Source organism: Ipomoea triloba, chromosome 7 (assembly GCF_003576645.1).
Source record: "Ipomoea triloba cultivar NCNSP0323 chromosome 7, ASM357664v1".
NCBI lineage: Eukaryota > Viridiplantae > Streptophyta > Magnoliopsida > Solanales > Convolvulaceae > Ipomoea > Ipomoea triloba.
In genome coordinates, this window is record NC_044922.1 from 7,514,887 (window position 1) to 7,539,745 (window position 24,859).

Sequence of the window (24,859 nt, forward strand, 5' to 3'; positions counted from 1 at the left end):
AGATGGCTAGTTCCTGCTTTAACAGCAGATCCTAGATGGCTAGTTCCTGCTTTAACAAAAGCCTCTAGGAATCAAATAATATATTGATTCACATGTTAATTATATATATTATATATAATCATAACACGGGTGCAAATACTAGTAATAATAATAATAGAAAAGCAATAAAATGGAGCTGGGAGGAAGATGAAATAATTCCTTTCTTTTGTATTGATTCGGATGCATTGTACAAAGGGATGTAGGGTATTTATAGTATTAGGATGAGAATAAACAAATACTCCGTATTATTTATGCAAAAGATAAACAATTGTTGCAGCTAGCCTAGTTGGTTGATCAGATAAAATATTTTGCATAAATAATATTTGTGTGGTGGTAGTGATGAGCTAGTACCACCAAGCTACTAGCTCATCACTGTCAAAATAATTGTTTATCTGATCAAACAAATACTTTGACAGTGATGAGCTAGTAGCTTGGTGGTACGGAACTTTATCTCTTATGTAGAAGGTCTTGTTCAATTTAGTGCTTACTCTAATTATCTGCCGTTTACCTACACTACACAATCCACATTGGATTCTCTATTAGACAAAGCAAGCAATAGATCAAAAAATCAAAAATACACAGAACAACCAAGAATTCTTGCAAAGCATTGAGGAAATGCTAAAGTCTTCACACAAGAAAGGAAAAAAAATAAATATCCCATTAGCAAAGCACTTATTGAATCAAGCATTTACAATGCGCTAAGCCCTCCACGCAGGAGACCAATCACCGCCAAAAACTACACAATAATATCGCATGTACTAATTTACTTCCCCATTTCGTATTCTTTACATGAAGTTTATATCGAGTAATTAACATATAGTTGAGTCAGGGTCCCCTGCGCCCCTTCCCTAATACTCCTAGAGAAGAAGACAAGTCTCGGGGTGGTGTTTCATCTGTTGCTTCTCTTGTTGCTGCGACCAGTAGGCGTGGGCAGTCAGGACCCTGTCTAGCAGCTCCTGGGGCACCGGCTCGCCTCTTCTTTGCTGTGGAGATATTTTTGCAGTATGCACTAATGTCTTCCATTTGTCCTATATTCACATGAACACAAACCGAATGTCATGTAATCAATTATGCGTGGGAAGAACTCTTCAAGAGTCGTTAACTAAAGCCTAAAGGGCATAATCCAGCATTCCAGCCACATTAGAACATTATTATAGGGAGGGAATCCTCTCAAAACCACCAGTTGACAAAAGTTTCGTGTAGAATAAATGTAAACGTGAAATGAAATTCTAATTTAGTCCCGATAGTACATTAAAGGCCAACTTATAAATGCAAGGAGAATGTAAGATGGTTCTTACCTTCAAGTCGACATAAGTTCTGTGCTTGGCGTTGTCAAAAGCTCGAAGCTTAACATCACGCCATCTGCAAAACAATATAACCATCACGCGGATAAAATTAACACTACTAAAAAAAAAAAAGTTAGCATATATGTTCATATGATCTTGAGCATAGGATTGATGATGATGAAAACATAATTCAGCTAAATTTTCCTCCCAATCCATAATGTAAAATAGCTTCTGCAAACGAACCTTCCAGTACCAAGCTTCTCAACAGCTTGAACAAGCACTTCCACTTCAGTAACAGAGAAAGGTCGGCGAATTCGACGTCGTGCTGCCTCAGATCGCTTTGGTTTCCGCACTGGAACTGCAGCAAATGTTTCCAGATTTACCGCTGGGACAGCAACCAATGCTCTTGAATCTGCTGCATGTTTTTCTAATGAGACATCAGCACGGGATGGAGCTAAATCATGACTACTTCCAATGAAATTGATCAAATTTGTTCCTGCTTGATCATTGAGGATATTGGCAGGTCCCGCTTGCACCACAGCATGAGCTATGCTGTGAGCAGCTGGATACCTAGTGAGAAATCATTAATGTAAAATCAGCAACAAGAGACAGGCTAAGATCCCAATTAATACTAAGTTAACTTTGATATTTAATGTGAAAACACTAGCATGAGGAAAATAAAATGCGGGCAGATAGCAAAAAGAAGTCAAGAAACTAGGAAAAGGGATCCACATCCAAGTGTGTTTGGCAAAGGCCGGTTAAGGGCCAAGTTCAGCACTAGGTGGCCAGGGTCCAGGGGATTGTTAGGCGAAAGCCTGAAGGGCCAAGTCCAGCACCCTGCCTCTCGAAAACGTGGTGGTATAAGGAAATACAGTTGTCTCTCGAAAATGTGGTGGTATATAAAGAAATAAAGTTGGGCCTTTGCTACAAGCTATAACTTTTGGCATAGTGGTAAGCGCTTGATCCTAACAAAGGGGAACATATCTGTATAATTACGACCAACAGAGATCACTAGGTATGTGGAATACCTTTTTAGTGGTTTTGGTGTATCACAATAAGGTTGAGTATGGCCTTCTGAACACAGAAGTGGGGGATCTTGAGAAGGATTGGGCTCAAGAGTGAAACCCAGAGCATCGAGCTTGTTATTGTGAGAAATTCCTGTCTGTAATAAGGTTTTTTTGTCATCTCCAACTTTCTTTCCCTGGAAAACCACACCAACACATAGCCCATCACCAAGAATTCTGGTCACTGCCTCCATGACTGTCCTCTGAAAAGTATCATGAAAAACAGTAATACATTATAGTCTTTAGACTTCACAGACAAAACGAAAATAAACTTACAACGGAATTGTTGTTCTGGAAATAAAAGAGGAAACATATATAGTCTGTATAATGGAATTAAAGTTTGCGTGCATGCCTTGAGAGAACCAATGGTTGCAGTTTCTGGAATCTCTATGAAAAGCTCAGGAACTCGGAAAGACTTAATTTTGAGCTTCACTGAGTAAAATGAAAACCATTTTTTATGTCAGAACCCCTCTGATCAACAGAAATGGACTCACTCAAACTATTTATGTAAATAAAGTTTATATATGTAAATGAAAATTATTCCCGTGAAAGGATCTCGCACCATGGGGATCACCAGGCCTAAAGGATGCTTGTTCATCCACTGAAAAGGTTGATGGTCCAGTTGTTGAGTGGGCTGCCAGAATTAAATTAAATGCATGTCAATAAGAGTGATGTGAAAATGAAAACATCAATTGTTATACCATAGACCAGGGTTTATATTGCATTGTGAACCCTGATACAAAAATTCTGTACCTTCAGTTAACACATTCTGTACCTACAGTTAACAGTTTTTGTACATATAAACAAATAACTTGATAATTGTTGACACATAATATGATAACTACAGGTACAGAAACTGTCAACTGCAGGTACAGAATGTGTCAACTACAGTTACAGAATCTGAAGGTTATTTTTGGACCAGGGTCTACAATGCAAAGTAGACCCTGGTCCATGGTATAATTTGCCTGAAAACAGACCTGGGGGGCGGTCTGCCCGGTTATGTATGAAATACAAGAATGAACCTGTTGGTAATGTCAGACAATAACGGGAGGCATCTCCATTATAGCCCTCATTAGGAGTAGTACATAATCCATTGCTACTTTTCACCCCATTATAACCCCTAGTAAGTGAAGTACACATTCCATCGCTACTTTTCCCCCCATCAGAGTTTCCCACCAAGCCACAATCATAGAGCTTTCTTTTTTTGTAAGGGAAATCTCTGAGAGATCTTTGGTGCTTGGTACTGCTTTCAACATCTGTAGATATCGCCACTACCATATCAAATTACGCATCAAATAAATGAGAACCCTACCAAAACCAATACAATGCAATACTCACCAGCATCTAGATGTTGCTTATCACTTGATTTTGAATTCAATTCCCAATATTTAGATGCCAGTAACTTCTTGACCCTTTGATCTCTCATTCGCAGTGATGGCCTGAAGGCCTTATTAGAGGTGCTACGTAGGGTGCACCCCAACGGGTTTTCGTCATCATCTCTACTACCTAACTTTACATCATCCCTATTTGCAGGAGGCAAGGACCCACAAGGGATGTGGTTCCTTGATAAAGTTAACTCTACACTATTGTCTGAACAAACTAAAGTTGATGGTTTCCTATCCCCAAGGACCGGAAACTCTGAACTGCAGATGCCATCCTTACTATCAGTTGAAACCTTGACATTATCAGACAGCCGATTGCCTCCTGATTTTCCAACTGCAGCGCCTGATTTAGAGCTAGAGAATACTTTGCTACCAGATTCGTCCAAATCTACTGTCCTATTTAAGCCTCCAAGTTCAAGTTTGCTTCCGTCATTACCCAATTGCTCCACTAAACCAATCGTATCTGAGAAATCAGAAGTTGTTATAACAGATGCAGGTCCAGACAATATACCATTTTGGGAATGTGGGAGTTCACTCAAACAGTTATTTAACACGGGGGCCTGTGAAACAAGCTCGGAAATAAAGAAAGTCCGTTCTTTACTTCCTCGATTGCAAGATGTTTCTAGCATGGTTCTATCTTCATTCTGTTTTTCCTTCTTGATATTAACTTTCTCGGGTGAAGTATTCTCGTTAGCACGTGACTTATCTTTGGAACTAGGAGAGCTTTCCCCCTCCAGCAGTAACTTGCCAGCTACACTAGCTAATAATTCAAATGCACACATCTGATTGTCATCGGCTTTCCTCCAAATAACGCTTCTCCGCTAAAAGAGAAACGATAATAAGGGCACTATCCCAAAAGCAACTGCATAAAAACGCATAAAATTCAATTCTTCTAATACATAATGCGGATCTACTTACCCTCGCTGATCTGGTAGCTCGTGGTATTGGTGGCACCTGATAGCCATTAAATCCGTAATCCAATCTCTTCTGCAACACCATATCTCAAAGGCATGCCAAGAACTCAGAAGACACAGAACACTATCATTATTCTTTTTTATTTTTTTTGTTTTTTAAATCAAATTTACTGCCACAGATTCACTAATCATCTTCCAAAAGCCCAAAGGACAAAGAAACCATGCATTCTGCAATCAGATAAAGAAAAGGTTTAGAAGTTAAATTACAACAAGATTATAAGACGATTCCGTGCAAGATCAAATATATTATAGATGAAAACTTTTCATAAGAACCCTTTATACAGTAAATTCAGAAGAATGAGAAGGATTTGATTTGTTTGAATATGATCATTCATCCAAATATTTTGAAAACAATTCAGTCAGCTCTGCAGATATACTATATAGTTAAGACATCTAAAGGGAATCCCTAAAATAGAAATTTTTTAAAACAATAATATAATGAGAAAATTCAAACAACCCATCTATATCCGAGTCTAAGGAAATTGAGAAAAACCAATTTAATCATTCTAAGGACTTCGTATAAATTTCCAAACTCTCTCAAGATTCTTCATTTATTATCAAAAATACCTTGTTATATGATCATGCAGATCGAAAATGGCTATACCCAAGGATAGAGGAAAAAAAAAAACCCTTCCTAAACCCTGACAAAACAATTTTGGAAAGATAACATCAGGGAAGAAAAGGAAAATAATAATCCCTTGGTATAATCAAATAGCCCTTGGATTTCTCAAACCCAGGAAGGAGATCAACCAACAGAATATGAACTAGTGGATCTAAAGGAAAATGGGAAAGGGGATAAACATCAGTTTTGGACCTCTCAAAACTTATAAAACAACAACAAAACCCAGATCGAAAAAATGGGCATATAAAATGAAAATTCAAAACTGAATTGCAGCAAGATTTCCCAGTTCATATCAGAAAACGATATTTGGTAAACAAAAATGTCAAAATTCGGAAGATGCTCTGGTTGTGGTTGGCAGCAGAAAACAAAAATAGAAAAAAAAAATAATTTTGAAATTTTCACTTGGACTCTTCACCAAAATAAATCACATTTGATTAAAAAGGGCGGAAAAGATTTGAACTTGATCAAAATAGAGCAAGAAACAAGTCAGAAATGATCATCTCACCTGCAAGCAACCGACTTTTCGTCAAAATTCATGAGAATTCTCCCTAAAAACCCATGCTTTCAAGAAGCAAAGCAAAAGCTTACACAATTGAACACCAACAATGCAAGATCGGAACTGGCCAGAAAATTTGAAACTCAGAAATCTAATAATCTAGGAAAGAAAAAACAAAAACCAGACACAGTTTTCGTGGATCACGTAAACAGAAACAGCCCCTATCCTATCCCATGGTTTTCTCGCTCTGCTTTCTTAAGACCCAAACATTTTCCGACACGCAAACCGTAGTTTTATAGTTTTTTTGTTTCTCCTTCTCTCTGCAAAAACCCTCTGAAAACCATCCTATCTGTGGCTTAAAGCCTTAAACCCCAGTTCTTATACAATTGACCCCCAGCCGCTAAAATCTTGTTAGAAGACGGGTACAGAGCGTTGCTTACAGACACCATCAAACCACCTAAAGACCGGTTCGTCGCCATGAATGGCCCACACTCTCCCTGCCAGGTTGGCTCTGGATGCTGCCACGTGGAGGGATATACGGATCGGGTGGTCACCGCCTGGTTTTGCACGATCGAGAAAAACGTTGGGTCACGAAACAGGGAAATTTCCTTTATTTTTTTCTATAATTTTCTTTCCCATGTTAATTACGGAGTATTTATTTGTCTGAAAACTTTTTATTTAATTTATTATTATTATTTTTTTAAAAAAAAACTCTATTTTCCAACTTACTTTCGCTTATAACAAAAATCATTATATTATTTAACAAAAAGTTTTTTTTTTTTTTTGCCAATAAATTTAACAAAAAGTTTTGAATTGTTTAGTAGTTAGGAAATGTTGAATTTTACCAGGAATTTAAAGAGTAGAAAGTTTATTCGCATATGTAATCTTTGACTTAAGAAATTTGGGTAAATGACATTCAAATTTTATGATATCAATTGAAGTAAATTCTCTCAGAACTTAGCGTAGTTGGTTTGTCGCCTGACTTAAAGTGATAAAAAGGCCTAAGGATGACCAGTGGGCTGATTGGGTGACTTGCGATATACCTCTGCAGTGACTCCAGGGTAGGATTTTGCGAGCTTAGAATTAGTTTGGCAAAGATGGGATCACCTAAGTTTTTTTTTAAAATAAAAAAATAAAAAGTAAATCTTACCTAGGAGAGGTAGGCTCTTTTTTTTTTCCTTGGGTGACTGAAAATCTACCAAATTTATTCAATTATATATTTGTCTTTTTTGACGTCTGATAAGAAATATACCTTGGGTATACCGCCATACATATTTTGTATGTTTATTCGGCATCGAGTACGGGTCTATGTGCCTGTATAAAGGGTCCTAGCCCTTCATTAGAGGAGATCCCATTTTGCTCTCTTCTCCTTTACTCTCTCTCTCTCTAACAATGAATAAAAAGGCTCTCAAGCCAATTTCCAGGATCTACTATCTACTTTTCATACATTTTTCATATACACATTGCATACACTACATGAATTTGTTCTTATAAATATTTTTTTGAGTTAATTCCACTTTTGGTCCTAGACTTATTAGGCGTTTGACAGATTTAGTCTTCCATAATAAAAATGACCAGATTCTAGCCACACTTTTTGGACGTCGGACACTTTTAGTCCTCCGTCAGTTGTGTCGTTTGTTGTCCGTGATTTTGAAGGGCTTTTTGGTCTTTTTACGTGGTCTTCTTCCAATCCCTCCTAGTTGCTGCAAAATATATTCATTTTCTTGATTGATGCAAAATCCCCATTGATCGTGCCACGATAAACCGATTCCCGGATCAAACAACTGGGATTGAAATTCTCTGTAGCAGATTTGATCTATTCAAAAGTATGCATCTTCATAGATTGTACCAAATAAGATACACTCTCATAGGACAGCCCGACTTCCTCGTCCAATTTCTTCTTCAATGGCTTCTCAGCTGCCTCAAGACTCTTTGTCACCATTTCCGCTTCACCTTTCTTCTCCCTTTTGCAAATACAAAGCAAGAAAACAATCCCTACTACAATTCCCAAACAACCAAGTCCTCCAAGAACACCCACTACAACATATTTCCACTTCTTGTTGAGCTTTTACTCACAACTTGCAGCGGCAGCGGAGGCGACAAAGATTGATCTGCAACATGAGTAATAGACAGCTGGGATTGAAGTGGAACCAGAAGGTTAGCGACAAAGTAAAGGGGACCAAACCTTCGCCACCGCCGTTGCTGTCAAATTTCGGATTCCAGCTCCGGGCACTCTCCTCGTCGTCTTCCTTGTCGGAGACAGAGTTCCTGGAGTCTACTCGAAAGTCGTCGACGTCACTGAGAACCTCTTGTTTCAGTTTCTCCCGGCTTAAATCGGTCAAAACCACCGCCGAGAAATCTTCCAAAACGGAACATGAGAATTTGATGGAGTCCAAATCCGCCGTTGTGAAGATGTATGCGAATCTAAAGAAGATGAAACAACCCATCTTGCCAGGGGCTCGCCTCACAAACTTGCTCAACTCTCTGTTCGCCAACGGGAAGCCCAAACCCGCTGTTAAACCATCGCCGGAAGACCCCAAGCTGCCGCCGCAACCGTCCACATCGGCGGCGTCGCACTGGTGTCTCAACAGCTCCCAAGATCAATAATGGGGTGAAGAGGACTGCCCGATTAGACCCAGTCGTTAATAACCTTCAACGCCTCTAATTCACAGTCAACAGACAACGTAAAAAGACAGAAAAACCCTTCTAATTCACAGTCAACAAACGGCACAAGTCCCGGAGGACTAAAAGTGTTCGACGTCCAAAAAGTGTGGCTAGAATCTGGTCATTTTTATTATGGAGGACTAAATCTGTCAAACGCTTAATAAGTCTAGGACCAAAAGTGGAATTAACTCTGTTTTTTTAAAAATTATCTCTCACATCATTGCACATTGTTTATTATGATTCATTACATAACGATGCAATACGTGTGTGTATTCATTTATATATGTAGTACTTTATATATAACTTGAGCTTAATTTTGGGTACTAAATTAATTTGATGACTTGGTGATTTTTTTTTTGACATATGGTTTATTGATTTACAAGTAATTTATTAAACTCTCGATTATTTATTATGTTTTTTTTAATGTTGTATATTGCAAAGATATATTATAAAAATTTCATTGAGAAAGTTTAAACGAACCAAACATGTTAATTAGTTATTCAAGTAATTTAATTGTTATGTTACTAAGTAACACCAAACATATATAATTTTTTTCAAGTTATTCCTATCAAACATATCCTCTGAAAAATAAGATAGATTCATCCATTTATATAGATCAACAGTTGATTATTGCTGAAAAATAAGATGAAAAAATGATTGTGTTAATTTTATAAATATTACAAATTTAAAAGTTTTCAATAATTATAAATTTGACCCGTATATAACTCTTAAATACTAATTTCTATATCACACAAATTTAGGTGTGAAATGAATATGTATAATATAATGCTTCATCTATCTCATTTTATATGACATGTTTACTACTCCGTATTTATTGATAAAATTAACTCTTTTTGTATTATTATTTTCTTTAATATTTTTATATTATTTTTAAATTATATTTTTTGTGTTTAATTACACTTTTATGTAATTTATAAATATATAAATTTTGTATACTAAAATTAAACTTAATTTTCAAATCTCGTTAACGCCAGTGACCTTATGGTCTAGTGGCACCCGGTGTCCCAGTTTACACTCCCACATGGATGATGGGAGTGGGTTCAAGCCTCAGTGGAGGCTAGGTTGAGAAAGTAGCTATGAAAAAAAAAAATCAATCTCAACACATAAAATAAATAAGACGGTGAATAAAAATTAATATTTTTTTGTGGATCAATAAATATTACATTTTCATTGAAAAGTATTAGTGGAAATGCAATACTTATTGACTTATTAAAAAAATATGTAACAAATACTATTTGTGTGAATACTTTATATTTATTTGTTACTTATACACTATATTAAATCATCTCAAATTAGATGAAAATGACAACATTTTTATACATTTTTTAAAAACTAACATTACAATAGTTTGATGTCTTCAACTAATTTTCAACAACAAACAAAACACACAAGCCAAAATAAGAGGTGAATTAATTCAAAGATGACAATGCAATATGGACCAAGGGATTTGGTAATAAGCAATTTGATGTGACTTTGTTTTAATTAATTTATCCAAAGATGTTTTGGTAGTATATTATCTAACGTGACTTAGTTTAATTAATTTATTAAAAATTAAATTAGTTAAAATAATAGGTAATAAATATTTTTTTCTCAAAAGGTTGAATCCCCCCGCCCAAAGGGTCCCCACGCACACCCCAACCCGACAGAGCATCTGGCCGAAAGGATGTAAATAATGGTAACTCAACTGAACACAGATGTTAGACCTTTGTTAATGAATATTTTGACGAGAAATATGTATGTCAATTTGTATATAAATTTGATTTGAATAATATTTGGTATACTTTAAAAATATGGTTCAAAAGATAGCAAGGAAGCTTCGTTAAAAAAAAAAAAAAAACATTTTCTTTGAATAAGTATTTGCTTTAATTTCCGGTTAACGCAAAATTGATGCATGCAATTAAGTAATTGCTCATATCCTTTGAAAACAATATTATCTATAATAATTCTAACATTTGTTATTATATGAGTCATTTGGGTGTTTGGCAAAAGGCTTATAGCTGATAGCTGATAGCTGATTCGTTTAGCTAGTAGTTGATGACTTATTGCGTTAACTGGTTTGACTAGCTGGTTGTATTAGCTGGTTATAAAAAACTGTTTGGTAAATTAATTGTTTACTAGTAGCTGATTGAATGTAAAATGACATTTGAGGGTATGCGTGTATTGTATTATTTCAACCTTTAAATATAACAAGAAGATAAACTCTTATTAATAAATAATTATCAAATTTGGGTATCATCTATACTTTTTTTAAGGACATAAGTTAATTATTTTTGTTTATTTAACTATTATTAAATTATATTCTAAAACAATTTTAATTAATTATTTTCAATTTTATTATTATTATTATTATTATTATTATTATTATTATTTATTGAGAATGACAATCCGTTGTTGTTGTTGTTGTTGTTGTTGTTGTTGTTGTTGTTATTTCAAAAGATAAAATAGTCAATATACTCATTGATTCCAACAAGCTAATAGAAAAAACTACATTTCATTAGCTTTTCAATTTTCAGCTTATTGGCCTAATAAGTCAAAGCCAATAAGTCATTTACCAAACACTTTAAAATAGCTTATTGGTAGGTCAAACAGCTAAACTTGATCAAATAAACTAAAATTTGGCTGATAAGCCAATAACCAAACACCCCCATTGATACACTTACACTTCTCTCAACATTTTATATTTAAAAATTACTTACAATAATGTAAAGCATTAAAAAAGAAACGCATTATACATGAACATATATCACATGACCTACTAACATAGTTTCATTTTTTTCAAAAATCAAAACAGAAGGGGAGACCCCGAGGGAGACCCAACCTTAGGCACTCTTCCTCGCTCTACGGGCGCTCGACACCCGCACTAGATCATTAAAGACAACATCTTCTCTACAAGGAGGTAATTTTTTCAATTCCACCAAATTAGCTTGTTGTTGAGTAACCAAGGTAGTAAGAGCATACGCCACTCTGTTTTGCTCACTGTAAGAAGAAATTATTTTTTTTAACAAATACAAACCAAAAATATAGAAAAAGGCTAAAGTGTCATCCCGCAACCTAAACTATATCGGATTGTTCATGCCCCACCTTGAGTTTTCATAACGTATATATCGATCCATAAACTATTAAATTTTTTTCGTATAGATTTTTACAGGTTAGCTACAGGTTACAGGTAAAAATATGCTGACATGGACTTTTGTTTTCTTTTTTTATTTTTTATTTTTTTATTTTTTTCTTCTAGTATTATTACTGCAATTTCATGCCCGTTACAAAGTAGACTCCGCTGTTTCCATAGAGAATAAGATCGATTTTGTGGGTTCGAATCCGATCACTGGATTTTAAGGCAGGTTCCCCTCGCCGCAGGGTTGCGGAGCTGGAGCCGCAGGGTTCACTTTCTTTTCGACCCAGTGAACGAGTGACTGGAGTCTTATTTGGAAAACGTACTGAAGCTGTCACATGTTTTGCAATTTTATATAATGAAAAATGTTTTCTTTTAAAAGGAATCCACTAGTTTGCTTAATTTGGGAGAGTCCAAGTTTGGTTTTTTTTTTCCCTTTGATTAGAGCTTTGAACACAGTTTGTCAAGAACAGCGTCCATAGTTATTGGCTATTAGCGATGCACGCACTTGATTTTTCAGGATGGAAAACTGGATTTGAGCTATAGAGAATTCTCTTATTTCATTTCAGCGAAGATTTTGATTAGAATTAGTTGTGGAGTAAAAAAAAAAGTTTTGTTTCAAGGGCAGGGGCTTTGCCTTTAGAGCACTTAGTGCCAATGCCTTCAATGGGAATGGAGAAGACGACAAAGGTTTTTCAGGGCGAGGGTATTAAGATCCGGAAGGCAAATGTGGATCTCATGTGAAGGGAAGCGGGTGCGAGCAATTGAAGGGGAACAGTGGATTGAGCTTCTTGACAGTGGTGGTGGAGGTGATGCAGCTCAATTCAAGGAAAATGGGTGGCACAGAAAAAGTGCTTCTCTAAAGCAATAATCTACTGGAATTATTGTTAATAGTACAATTGTTGCACCTCATCTGGATAGACCTAAACCAGTGTGGGTGACTAAGAATAATCAACATTGCCAACAAAGACGGAACGGGAATCAACTTCTTCCCTATCCGATTGGCTTGCAGCAGCAGAAGCAAGGTCTTAAACCGCACATATTTCATTCTCAACTTTGACCTGCATTTCGCGGAGCGCCGCTACCTCGCCTTCCATTTCCTTCAACCTCTTTTTCATTTCATCCAATTCCACGACAGCTCCGGCCTATGCCACTGCGGCCATTTCCACGTCGTCGTCGTCGTCGCCATCCATGGCGACCTCCCTCTCGATGGCTCGCTCCGCCCTCAGTATAACTTTATGCTTCAACTTAGTTTGGCATGGGGATAGGGGAAACCGCTTAATTTTTTTTTTAATAATTAAAAATGCTTACATGGATTGAGAAATATGGCCACATCAGCTTATTACTGTGCCATGTCATCAAGAAAATCGAGAAACCTCTAAAAAACTCTAGACGAGAAAAATGTAATAGTTTGTGGATCGATATATACGTTATGAAAGGTCAGGGTGCAGCATGAATAATCCGATATAGTTCATGGTGCCGAATGATACTTTAGTCTAGAAAAAATTTAATTTATCCTTTAAAATCAATTACCAATTAATACATTAAGAACTATAAAATAAAATGAAAGCACGCATAATAAATTTTCAATTCTTGTAATTTTTCAATTGAGTTAATACCCAAAATGGTCCTCGGACTATAGCGTAATATTCGATTTAGTCCCAAAGTATTTTTAGTACCCAATTTAGTCCTCTAACTTTTAAAATCACACCCAATTAGGTCCTCCGTTACAATTTCCATCTATTCACCGTTATTTTGAGGGGCAAAACCGTCCTTTTATTAGACAGCACCTCCTACTCAATTCTTCAACGGCCTTGATGAACAGGTAATAGGGAACCCATTCGGTAATTTCAACAAACATGTAAGCAGACAACATCATCTAAAGGTCAGCAACTCATAAATAAACCAAAACTCTGCAGAAATCAACCAAAGCTCTAAAGAAAATTGAAAGATTGGAGGCCTACCCCCATCGCTGTCACCGTCGCTAGTTGATTTCTGAGTTGCTCATGTAGTTCTACGCTTCGGTTGATTTCTGAGTTGAAAGATTGAAATCAACCAAAGCTCTAAAGAACATCGAAAGATTTGAGGCCTCTCATGTTGTTCTACGCTTTGGTTGCTAACCAGCAGAAATCAACTCTGTTCAAAATAACTCCCCTTGCCGTCGTTTTCCGTCGCCGAGGGACGAGCTTCACGTAGCCAACAAGCTCGCAGCCAGCGACTCCAAGATCCACGCAGCCAACAAGCTAACTTGCAGAAATTAATACATGAATTAAACATTACTAGTGATATTATAAACCCTAGCTAGCTATTTTTAATATAAATTTTCAAATTGGGAACAAATAATCTGATTTGGCATGCATCTATTATTTTAGTGTAGTGTTGAACCCGTGACTGAGAATACAACAAAAATGTCAAAATCTCCACCGACCTAGCGGCTAGCCTGCTACTAGTGCAGTGATACAGGGATGAATGCTCAGAAACATATTCCGATTGAGAGAATAGAATAAAATTAGGTGAAACCGCCATTAGTGTAGCAAAGATTCTAACTCAAAAGCGTAAGAGAAGGACCACTTGGAGCGGAGAGGGATATTGAATCCATAGACGGTGATGGTGGAAGCTTCCTTCGCCGTCACCATTAGAGACAAGGTGGTCACCGACGTTAGCAGACACAGAGCTCGCAGGATGGCGTCCATGATGTCAGCTTTCCGACGAATAACACCTCTCTCGGTGACTAGAGGTCCCCTTCTACAACTCCTCCGCCACCGACGCCAAATCCCACGACTGCTGATCTGAATCACAGATCTAGAACAGGGACAACCCATCGTTTATGCGATTTGATTCGAAGATCCGAAATAGAGACGCCAATAAACGGGTTTGGAAGATTAAATGACTTATTTGCCCTCAAAATAACGGTGAATAGATGGAAATTGTAACGGAGGACCTAATTGGGTGTAATTTTAAAAGTTAGAGGACTAAATTAGGTACTAAAAATACTTTGGGACTAAATCGAGTATTACGCTATAGTCGGAGGACTATTTTGGGTATTAACTCTTTTCAATTACTATTAAGGGTGTTTTTGGTTCGAACATTGGATTTAGAATCAGAATGGGAAGCAAATACTTGGTAATTGTAATGAGTGTTAGTGAAAATATTTTTTTTGATGAAAACTCTATAAGGGGTTAAAATACACCGATGTTGTGGTGTAACTAGTAAAAACACGCAACCATGATTAGTTGTACTAAATATCAAATATCAGTGTTGTTACCATCCGCTATACACGCATAATTACACTATATACAACATGATAGAGGTGTCATTTGGCATCAAAATTCATAGAAAAATACTATCTTCATTGGACAAATGAGGGAGTAAGTTGGATGGGGTGGGGGATGGGGGTTGTTAAAGCCTAAGATCATGTGGCTCTAGATCTACCTCCATTCATTGTCTCACTATCCTTTATAATTATTATTATTATTATTATTAAATTCATCTTTCCCCTTACAAGATGTGTGGCGTTGAGGCAAATCGGATGAGATCTGAGAGTAACAATAGTGACGTCACCAGGGTTCATGTCATTTAAATTCCGAGGATTTAAAATATGTGGATATGGCTTGCTGGAAATTCCACGTAGGATAAGCATAAAATCCTACGTGTCTCCTGTCTCAACCCTTTATTGGGAACTTTATGTTTCGTATTATCCTGAAAATTAATACTGGAAATAATTCAAACGGCGGAGGAATGACCAAAATGACGGTGATAGCCGATAAGGTCATATACAAGAGAATATAAAAAATTCTGTTATTTAGTCTATTATAATTAACAAAGAGTGTCAAGCAAGTTGTGATCAGTCGGTACCTTAGTGGATCTCCTTAAGAGAATGCCACAGAATTGAACTCTGGTAGTGGAGTGATGAAATAATTATGAACGGATCTAGAGCAGAATCACGTGGAGCGGACCGCGAACTAGATCACCTTGGTCGGGGTCAGCCCTCGACCAAGGTCAGCCACCTTGGCCGAGGTCCGCCCTCGGCCGTGTGGCGGGGTCTTGGTTTTCGCATGCTCGGGTCTCACGGAGTTAGTTGCAGTTCAAGGTCGTTCCAACCACCTGCCTCCTTTTTCGGGGTGGTTAGGGCCGAAGAAGGGTATAAAAACACTACTATATGTTTCCTTAAGACACATCTTGTCTTAAAAACATACTGTCTTGTATTACATAAGTTTCTCCTTGTAATAGCATTATATTGGATTCAATACAAGAATTATCTCCATGATTCAACCATATCGTCTTATTATTACACAGTCCTTGTCTGATTCTACCTTGTCAAGTCTTTTTAACATAATCGGGTTTACTAATCCAGGTCACCCCAGGTTAATTAAATCCATCATTGGTGCTTTTATTGACTCTTTAATCTACAACAGATAGAGAAAGTAGGTTGAACAAATACTACCTTATAAAATTTAAGTGGCAGTTCACTTTTAGGGCTCGTTTGGTTCGCGGAAAATATTTTAGGGGAAGTGAAATTGAAATTCCATAGAAAAGTAATTACTAGGAAGATGAATTTCGTTGTTTGATTGGTGCAAAAAAATTACTCGGAATACTAACTCCGTTGTTTGGTTGGATTTAGAATTGTAAGGAATAATGAGTATAAAGAACTATATGTCCCTACAAATTTTATTTTTTATTTTTAAAAAAAAAAAGTAATAATAGTTAGGAAAAAATACAAGGGGTAAAATAGTCCATCCATACCAATCTTTCTTCCCATCATCCATGGAAAACAAAATCTTTAGTCCAACCAAGGATTTTGTTATCCTCAAATTTGAGGAATTCATTTTCCAATGGAAAATGAATTCCATGAACCAAACACAAGAAATGAGCATTTTCCATGATTTGGAGAAAAACATTTTCCTTGGAAATGTTTTTCCTCCCAACCAAACATGCCCTCAGTCTTTTTTTTTTTTTTTTTTTAGAACATCCACTTTTGATCCTAGTATTATTGTGACATGACCATTTTTTCTCTATCAACAAAACTGTTTAAATGTCATTAAATATAAGGGCATTTCGGTCTTCAATTATAAATTTTTTCAAAAAAATAAACATAAAAAATATAGCAGGTCAACCTACTTTGTATAAAAAAGATCAAAATGTCTTTGTATTTAACAATATTTTAACGATTTTGTTGACAGAGGACTAAAAATGGTCATGTCGCAATAATAGTAGGACTAAATAATGATATTTTGATTTTTAAAAAATGACTAGAAGTCTTGGTCACCTATAAATCTAGAACCAAAAATGAAATTAACTCTATGTATTTGTATATTTGTATTGGGAATATAATATATAAAATATAAATATAAAGCACAGTTGTTATTTTAGACTTTTAATTAAGGTGAAATACATTTTTCAATTTATTTTTTTGAAAACCAAGAACTTCAATTATCAGAAGAAATCAAGAATAGAGTTAGGAGAGGAATCCTCCCAATACATCTGGCAAGATCGGGAATCAACCGCTTTAGCAAGTACATGAGCGGCTGGTTAGCCGTCCGTGAAATATAAAGAAAGGCACATGAATCAAAAAGGTTGCTAAGCAACTTACAAGAATAAACTACCGAACCAAAATAAGAACGATATAGTGTTTTTGAATTAAGAGCATTAACCAAATTAAAACAGTCAGACTCCATAAAAACATCCATCCAACTCTTCGCTTTAACCCAAGATAGGGCCTCCTTACACACCATTGCTTCAGCCAATAAGGGGTAATCAGTACATGTTGGAAAAATAGCACTAAAATGGCATTTAAGTGGCCATTTTGTGGTACAATTTAGAGTGGGGTCCACTACCGATTTGGGTCGGGTTAAAGTGGATTCGGGTTCTTCGTAGTAAGATGAAGAGATCCATATATTGTACGCTCAAAATGGATAATGGGTGAATGAGAAATTGGTTCTCAAAGTAGACCCATTGGAGATGGAAGTTTAAGTGAGGAAAAGCTTATGTAGCTTTGTCCCACATTGGTTGGGAATGAAGATTTGCCACACTATAAATACAAGAGCCTTTTTAAGGCTAATTGACTTGTATGGCATAAAGGCTCTCTCTCGCGCGCGCAGGGGGGGTGCAAATCAAATCCCAAAATGAGTTCGAAAAAAGGCTTGAACTTGTGTGCGGGCACGAGTGTCGTCCGGAAAAGTGGTTAGCCTTGCGGGCTAAGTTATGCCCAAATTCCGAACGAGTTTTCCATCTCAGACCACATGAGATCGAATAGATCTTTCGTTCGAGACATCAAATGAGCTGACCTCGAGAGGTAGTTCGATGTCAAGCGGACGGAGTTCGCGTGCGAGTGCGATGTCGCGCGGCCCGCCGATGTTTCGCGGATCAGTGCGATGTCTCGAAGCTTGCACTTCTCGACGTCTCGCGGCACGTCGATGTCTCGATGGTTCACAGTTTGGACCATGTCTCGCACTGCGACTCCAGTAACCTCTCGAACACGACGTTTCACCTACTGTGTCCGTTCAGAAATGACTCTTGGCATTACGGAATTAATTTGATTAATTCCAATCATTATTTTCTGAGTTATTTCGTGAATAATGGGACTTAGTAGTGGGTGTAAATGTGTGCTAATGACAGAATTAAATTTCTGCTAGTGGGAGAAGGTTACAAAATGGATTATCAATGCCATGATTAATGCTATGATCCATTTCCTCCACTATATATTCGTTGTGAGCAGCAGGTTTGGAACACACCAAGAACACACAACAATACACTGTTTTCTCCTCAAAACTCTGCTCACATTTCCTTCTAGCCACCTGCGTTGAACCCACGTTCCTAGTTCGCCGGATCCAAGTTCGTGTGCTCGAACGATTGGATCGTAGTACGTTTTATCCTGGGAAACCTAGACCGCAACGCTCCAGCACCCCGGGAGGCGGTAAATAAGGTTTTAAGGAGAGTGGCAACACGACTCGTGTTTCCAACCACCCGAGATCGTCCGGATTCCATCCTCAACCGTAGTTCAGGAGTGTTTAACCTTGTGTAGGTTTCTTTCCTGTATTTATTATCCTTCGTGGATAATTTTCTGGTTGTATTTTCGTTTTTTTTTTCTTGTATTTTCGAGATCAACCGTGTAACAGTACATACCAAGGGATTATTCGTAGCCGCGTCAAACCCACCACCTTCTTGAAAAAAAAAAAGAAGCACCAAACGAGACCACTCCAAGCTTTGGTGATAACCCAGCGTCAAAACAACACGTTCTGCCATTGGAACATAACCAATCGAAGACACCAAAGAGGACATCGTCTGGACTGCAATAGTGGAAAAAGGCGAACCTGTAACATTAAGCCACGACTGAACTGCATCTCTCGCCTTAAAAAGGATAGGACACTGCCGCCAGACTTGCGCCTCCCACACCGCATTATTTTGTGATTCCCAAATGGTGTAGAGAACTGCTACCCCCTCCACGCGTTGTTGCAGCTCACATGATTCCAGCGCAGTCTCCAACTAACCTGCAACATTATCATGGGACATAGCAGCCACATGAAAACCAGATTGGCGCCACACCTCCTTTGCATTTCTACAAGTACACAATGCATGCAAAGTGTGCTCAATTCCATCCCCACATACAACACATTCGGGCAATATGTCCACTCTCCTTAAGATGAGATTACTCTTCATAGGCAAGACCCCTTTCCAATGGATCCAACTTCTTTCACCACCTGATCCCCACTAATACTTATTCATGCATCGCTCCAAATCCTGACAAAGAGTCAAAGGCAACAAATATACACTCATAGTAAAAGTAGGCATAGCCTGAGTCACACTTTTCAAAAGAATTTCTTTACCAGCCTGTGAGAGGAAACATTTGTTCTAGGAAACAAACCGTTGCCTAATTTTCTACCCAATATATGAAAAAACCATACGCCTATTTTTGCCCACCACTGATGATAATCCCAAATACTTCCCAAAATCTTATACCTTTGTCACATTAAAAACATCCCCCACCAAACTCTGAATATCCACCCTTGTATTACGACTAAAGGAAATATTGGATTTATGGTAGTTGATTACCTACCCAGATAAAGCATCATATTTAGATAAGCATGCCCTCATCTCCAAAGCTTCTTGCTCATTGGCCTTGAAGAACAATAAGTTGTCATATGCAATGAAAAGATGAGAAACAGCAGGCGCACCCCTAGCCACCATGCAACCATGAATAAGACCCCTACCTTGTGCCTCGTACAGTAAAAGCAATAACCCTTCAGCACAAATAATAAAAAGGTAGGGAGAAAGATTATCACCCTGTCTGAGACCTCTAGTAGGAACAACACAGCCTCCCTTCTGCCCATTGACCAAAATAGTATACCTGACTGTGGTAACACACAACATAATTCAATCCACTCAACCTCTCTCAAAACCCATATGAATCATCATAGCAGCCCCCAGGAACCCCCACTCCATCCTATCATAGGCATTGGCCATGTCCAATTTCAATGCCGCCCAACGCACACTGCCCCCTTGTTTCCTTCTCAGATAGTGGCCAACCTCTGCAGCAATTAGGATGTTATCAATAATCAAACGGTTAGGGATAAAAACACACTTTGGGATTATGAGATGATACTCCCCAACAGTGGCTTCAATATATTAGCCAAAACCTTAGCCATAATCTTATAAACCACATTGCAAAACGCAATGGGCCTAAGATCAGCCACAGTTTCAGGAACCTGCTTCTTGGGAATCAACACCACATTGGTATCATTTAAAATCACAAACATTCACCCCCACAATATCCCAGAAGCTTTGATAAAAACCTAGATTCATACCGTCCGATCCTGGGACTTATCTGGACCCATTGTGAAAAGTGCATCCTTAACCTCCACATATGTAAAAAGCCTCATGAGACTCTCATTCTGCTCCCTAGTCACATTCTTCAATTATTTGATATATCTGATTTAGCAAAATAAATTAAAGGTTTCAAAATGATTGTTCAAAGGTCAATTTAATTCAAATTTTTTTATACGAGATCCCTGATGTGAGTTGTTGCATGCTGGTGTTGCTATGTTAGGAGGGTTGGCATTGAAAACTTGTAATACCATTCCATGGGGATTTTTTTCACAAAATTTTAGGGGATTTTTGTTGGTATTGAAGAGAGATGATAGATGAAATGAGTTTATTATTGTGTTTTTGTAAAACAGAATTTTTTTAAAAAAAAAGTCACACGTGTCTGTGACTTGTGTTTCCAATGTGCATGTGTCTTCCACGCGCCTGTTGGGCTTAGGGTGATCGTTGCTTGGCAATCGATGTAAATTTTTTCTGACTCCTAAACTTTATTCATAAAGTTAATTAGGCCATGAACTTTTATAATGTGTAAATAAGTTCATCAACATGTTATTTTGGTGTATCTAACCCTAAAAAAATTGGTTAGTGACCTACAATAGCAAGTCACTGGGGTTTCAATGAAATTCCGACCAACTTTAGCGACTAACACCATCAACTGTCGAACAGTTGCCAATCGCCTTCTCTGGCAGAAGGCGGGGGCGGCCAATGGTTGCTTTCTTTGATAGAAGAAGGTGGTCAAAGGTCTCTTTCTCCAATGAGAAAGCAACCAATTGGTGTTTTTCATGTTGGAGAAGGCAACCACTAGCCGCTTTCTTTTGCCAGAGAAGGCGACTTGTTGGTCGCCTTCTTCAAAGGTAATCGACGACAATTTGGCAGTCGCCGGTCACTATTGTTAGTCTACGGAGTGTCTCTGGAGCCCTAGTGATCTACTATTACAGGTACTGATCGATTTTTAAGTTTTGATGCACCAAATAATATGTTGATATGCTTAATTGCACTTTTAAAAGTTTAAGGGTCTACTTAACTTTTCGAATAAAGTTTAGAGACAGCAAATTATACCATGGACCAGGGTCTACCTTGCATTGTAGAGCCTGGTCCAAAAATAACTTTCAAATTTTGTATCTGTAGTTGACATATTTTGTACTTGTAGTTGACAGTTTCTATAGGTACATAATGTGTTAAATGAAGGTACAAAATTTTTATATCAAGTTTACAATGCCATATGAACTCCGATTCATGGTATAACAATTAGTTTAGAGGCCTATTTGATCATTTTTCTCTTTTCTTTATTATATTTCTTTCTCCAACTTTGTAAATAGCTAACAAAAACTACTCTTAAAAATCCTTAAACCATTATGGATCCCCAAGTGAATCATTATAACTAAAAATCCAATATCTTGTTGGTCTTCTTGCTTGATGTGTTTGGAGGAACCGTACCCAAGCATTCTTTTATCGCACAAATATTGACAAATTATATAATTTTTTTACTAACAAGTCAACTAACACATCATTAGCGTCTCTATCTCATTAAGTTTTGACGAACATTGCATCTATCTTTTTTCAAACATTCTTTTATTGCACAAAAAAGTGGGAAAATAATTGCTGGGCAAGCACATTAAATATAATAATAATCTCAACTAGTTATTAAATATAGATGTCATAAATATAATATTTAGAGGTACTATTTTTATACAATTGAAATGGTAATGTTAATAATAATAATAATAATAATAATAATAATAATAATAATAATAATAATAATCTTCCTTCCCAAAATGTTGAATGCCAACTCCAACGGCCCGACATAACATCTGGGATTTTGAGTGGTTGCTCCCATACTGCGGCTGGTAATACTCAATCTCTGGTCTTTCTTTTCAAACTTCACCCATGTGACTAACTGAACTGTCCATGTGAGCGAATAATATAAAACTATATTACTAAACATTATATTTATTCCACATTGTATATTACCCAAACCCCTAAGCTTACACTTTTATGAAAACTATGGGAAAAAAACGGAATATGAATTAAATACATCCTAAGTTTTAAAATTTTGTGTTAAAAGATTTTTTTTTTTTTTAAAGATCAATTTCCATAGAAGTTGGAGGCAAGCCCTAGGTTTCATCAAGATTGATAAACAAGCATCCATTAAAGAATTTTGGCCTATGTATGTGTATCGTCCAAAACTAGATTAGCTGCAGGCAGCCGACCATTTTGGGGACCACACGGCTCTAAGCCAGCTGCTTTAATTTGTTTGTTGCTTAATTATGTTTGTTTTAGTACTAGACTCTGTTATAGTGTAATATTTGTTTATAGCTACTTTCTCAACCTACTAAAGGAGGCTCGAACCTACTCCCTTTCATGTGGGAGTGTAAACTGGGTGTCACTAGACCATAAGGTCTTGGCCGCTTAATTACCATAATAATTATTAGGAAATTATTATTAGTCAATTACACTAATATATATGCAATCATACATTTATACCTTAAATATATTCATTTTCACCATATCACATTTAGTTTTTCCTTCTCCTCCATATTTGAATGAATTTATATTAATTATTATAAAAAATCTAACAACTCATGTTTAATTATTTTGTTTAAAGTTTAACTAATTTAAAGTTTTCAAAAGGAAAGTGTAATTAATTTTTACTTTTATATATAGTATAGAAGTATAGATTAGTATCTTTTTATATTTTCAATCAATTAGTAATATCAGTTTTTCTTTTCCATTTTATCTTTACTATTGTTTGGGCGGGAATTTTACAAAGGATGATTTTATTTTATTAATAGTAGTATAGATATAGAAGTATAGATAAGTATTTGAATTATTATTATTTGTGCAAATAATAATTAATAAATTATTGTTTTCTTATAAAATTACGCAGAATTTGTTTCCATTATTTTCACAATTATAATGGTTTAATTATTCTCAGAATTTGGGAAATAAAATTTTGTAACCAATTAAACTTTATTAATTTTTTAACCAATTAATTAATAATATTAGTTTGTGCGGGAAAGTTGAAGGGGATCGGAGGATTTTACTTTTATTAATAGTATTGATATGTGAATATAGAACCAATATTACAAATTAATAGATATTAGTTAATTTCCATTTTACATTTTCTTACCAAATAAGCTTTATTAATTATTTGACCAATAAAATATTTAATTAATTGATTACAAAAGTTTGGGCAGGAGAATGAAATATGAGGATTTTACTTGTATGTATAGTATAGATTAGAATATATCACATAAATACATGGGCAGATCCACAATGGAGGTAGTTACCCCTCAAGTCCACCGCATCCCCATATATAGTAGTCCCTTGTGTGTATATATAGTGCATGTTTAGATATAAATAAAATAGAAAAAATTACATTTTTGGTCTTTCAGTTATATACGTGGTACAAATTTAGTCTTTGAGTTATACGTGTGACCCGTCTTTAAATTTGTAGAGGAAGTCAATCCTATTAAAAGTAACTAAAGTCTAGTTCTAACAACCTGTTGACAAGCAATGAAAACACAATGGTGCTTTGATGATGACATCCCTTCCTTTACGGGTGATGTCTTCTAAGTTAGTATTCCTCTCGATCGTGCGATCTCTTTGTAAATAAAGCTTTATATGACTATGGCTTGATGCGAAAAACACTGGTAATTTAGAAGTGTGAATGCATTTATCACTGTAAGCTTGGATTTCTAAGTTCCAGAATTAATATGGCGCGGTGCCCTTGTTCTTTTAGGTTAATTGGATTGTGGTTGAGAGCAACATTTATAAATTTAGGGTGAATAGCCTGTGTTGCTAGACTTTAAACTACTGATTTAAATATGATGTGCATGGATAAGAATCTAAGAAAATTAAGTTATTAGAAAAACTTGTGGTCATTGGCCCTTAAGGCCTTAAGAACATATCATTTAAATAAAATTAAAGATATTATTTACTAAGAACATATAGAAAAACTTGACAAAAAAGAAACAATATCAGCATCAACGCGCCTATATAAAAAATAAAAAATAAAATATAAAATCCATATATATGGTCTCAAAAGTTTATAATAGTACTTATATATATCCAACTAGCTTGTTATTTTAGTTGCAATCATAATTTAGTTGTCGTCATCAGCAGTTATTCAGTGAGCTTATACTTCATTTTTTTTTGCTGTATTCAACACTACATTACGTGACGTGAAAGCAATAGTAATCTATTTTCTCCAGCTGGTTACAATGGGTGAGAAGAGGGCTATAACAAACATGGCGATCGAATTATAACGTAGTGCATAGTCTATATGGTAAGCAGGGTTGGAGCCAAAAAATTATTTGAGTGGGCCAAGTTTAAATGACGATAACAATGTCAAATACAAAATATCAAACAGTCATGATAAG

At 36.3% G+C, this 24,859-nt stretch overlaps 2 protein-coding genes across 3 annotated transcripts; both read right to left on the reverse strand.

The window, feature by feature from the left end:
• Window positions 1-614: 614 nt before the first annotated feature.
• Window positions 615-6,467, reverse strand: LOC116025611 (telomere repeat-binding protein 2-like). 2 transcript variants are annotated; one of them, XM_031266909.1, is made up of 10 exons: window positions 5,873-6,467; window positions 4,690-4,913; window positions 3,728-4,592; window positions 3,412-3,645; window positions 2,952-3,023; window positions 2,742-2,821; window positions 2,354-2,592; window positions 1,569-1,895; window positions 1,338-1,401; window positions 615-1,067 (listed from the first exon to the last, which is right to left on the reverse strand). In XM_031266909.1, exons 2-10 carry the CDS (start codon window positions 4,768-4,770, stop codon window positions 897-899), a joined length of 2,133 nt encoding a protein of 710 aa, XP_031122769.1. In that variant the 5' UTR covers window positions 4,771-4,913; window positions 5,873-6,467; the 3' UTR covers window positions 615-896. The 2 variants fall into 2 exon arrangements, with proteins under 2 accessions (XP_031122769.1, XP_031122770.1); XM_031266910.1 differs by lacking the exon at window positions 5,873-6,467 and adding an exon at window positions 5,313-5,336.
• Window positions 6,468-7,147: 680 nt separating this feature from the next.
• On the reverse strand, window positions 7,148-8,652 carry LOC116026192. The gene is made up of 2 exons (XM_031267660.1): window positions 8,049-8,652; window positions 7,148-7,974 (listed from the first exon to the last, which is right to left on the reverse strand). The coding sequence occupies exons 1-2, from the start codon at window positions 8,308-8,310 to the stop codon at window positions 7,901-7,903; spliced, it is 336 nt and encodes a 111-aa protein (XP_031123520.1). The 5' UTR covers window positions 8,311-8,652; the 3' UTR covers window positions 7,148-7,900.
• Between the last annotated feature and the right edge of the window lie 16,207 nt (window positions 8,653-24,859).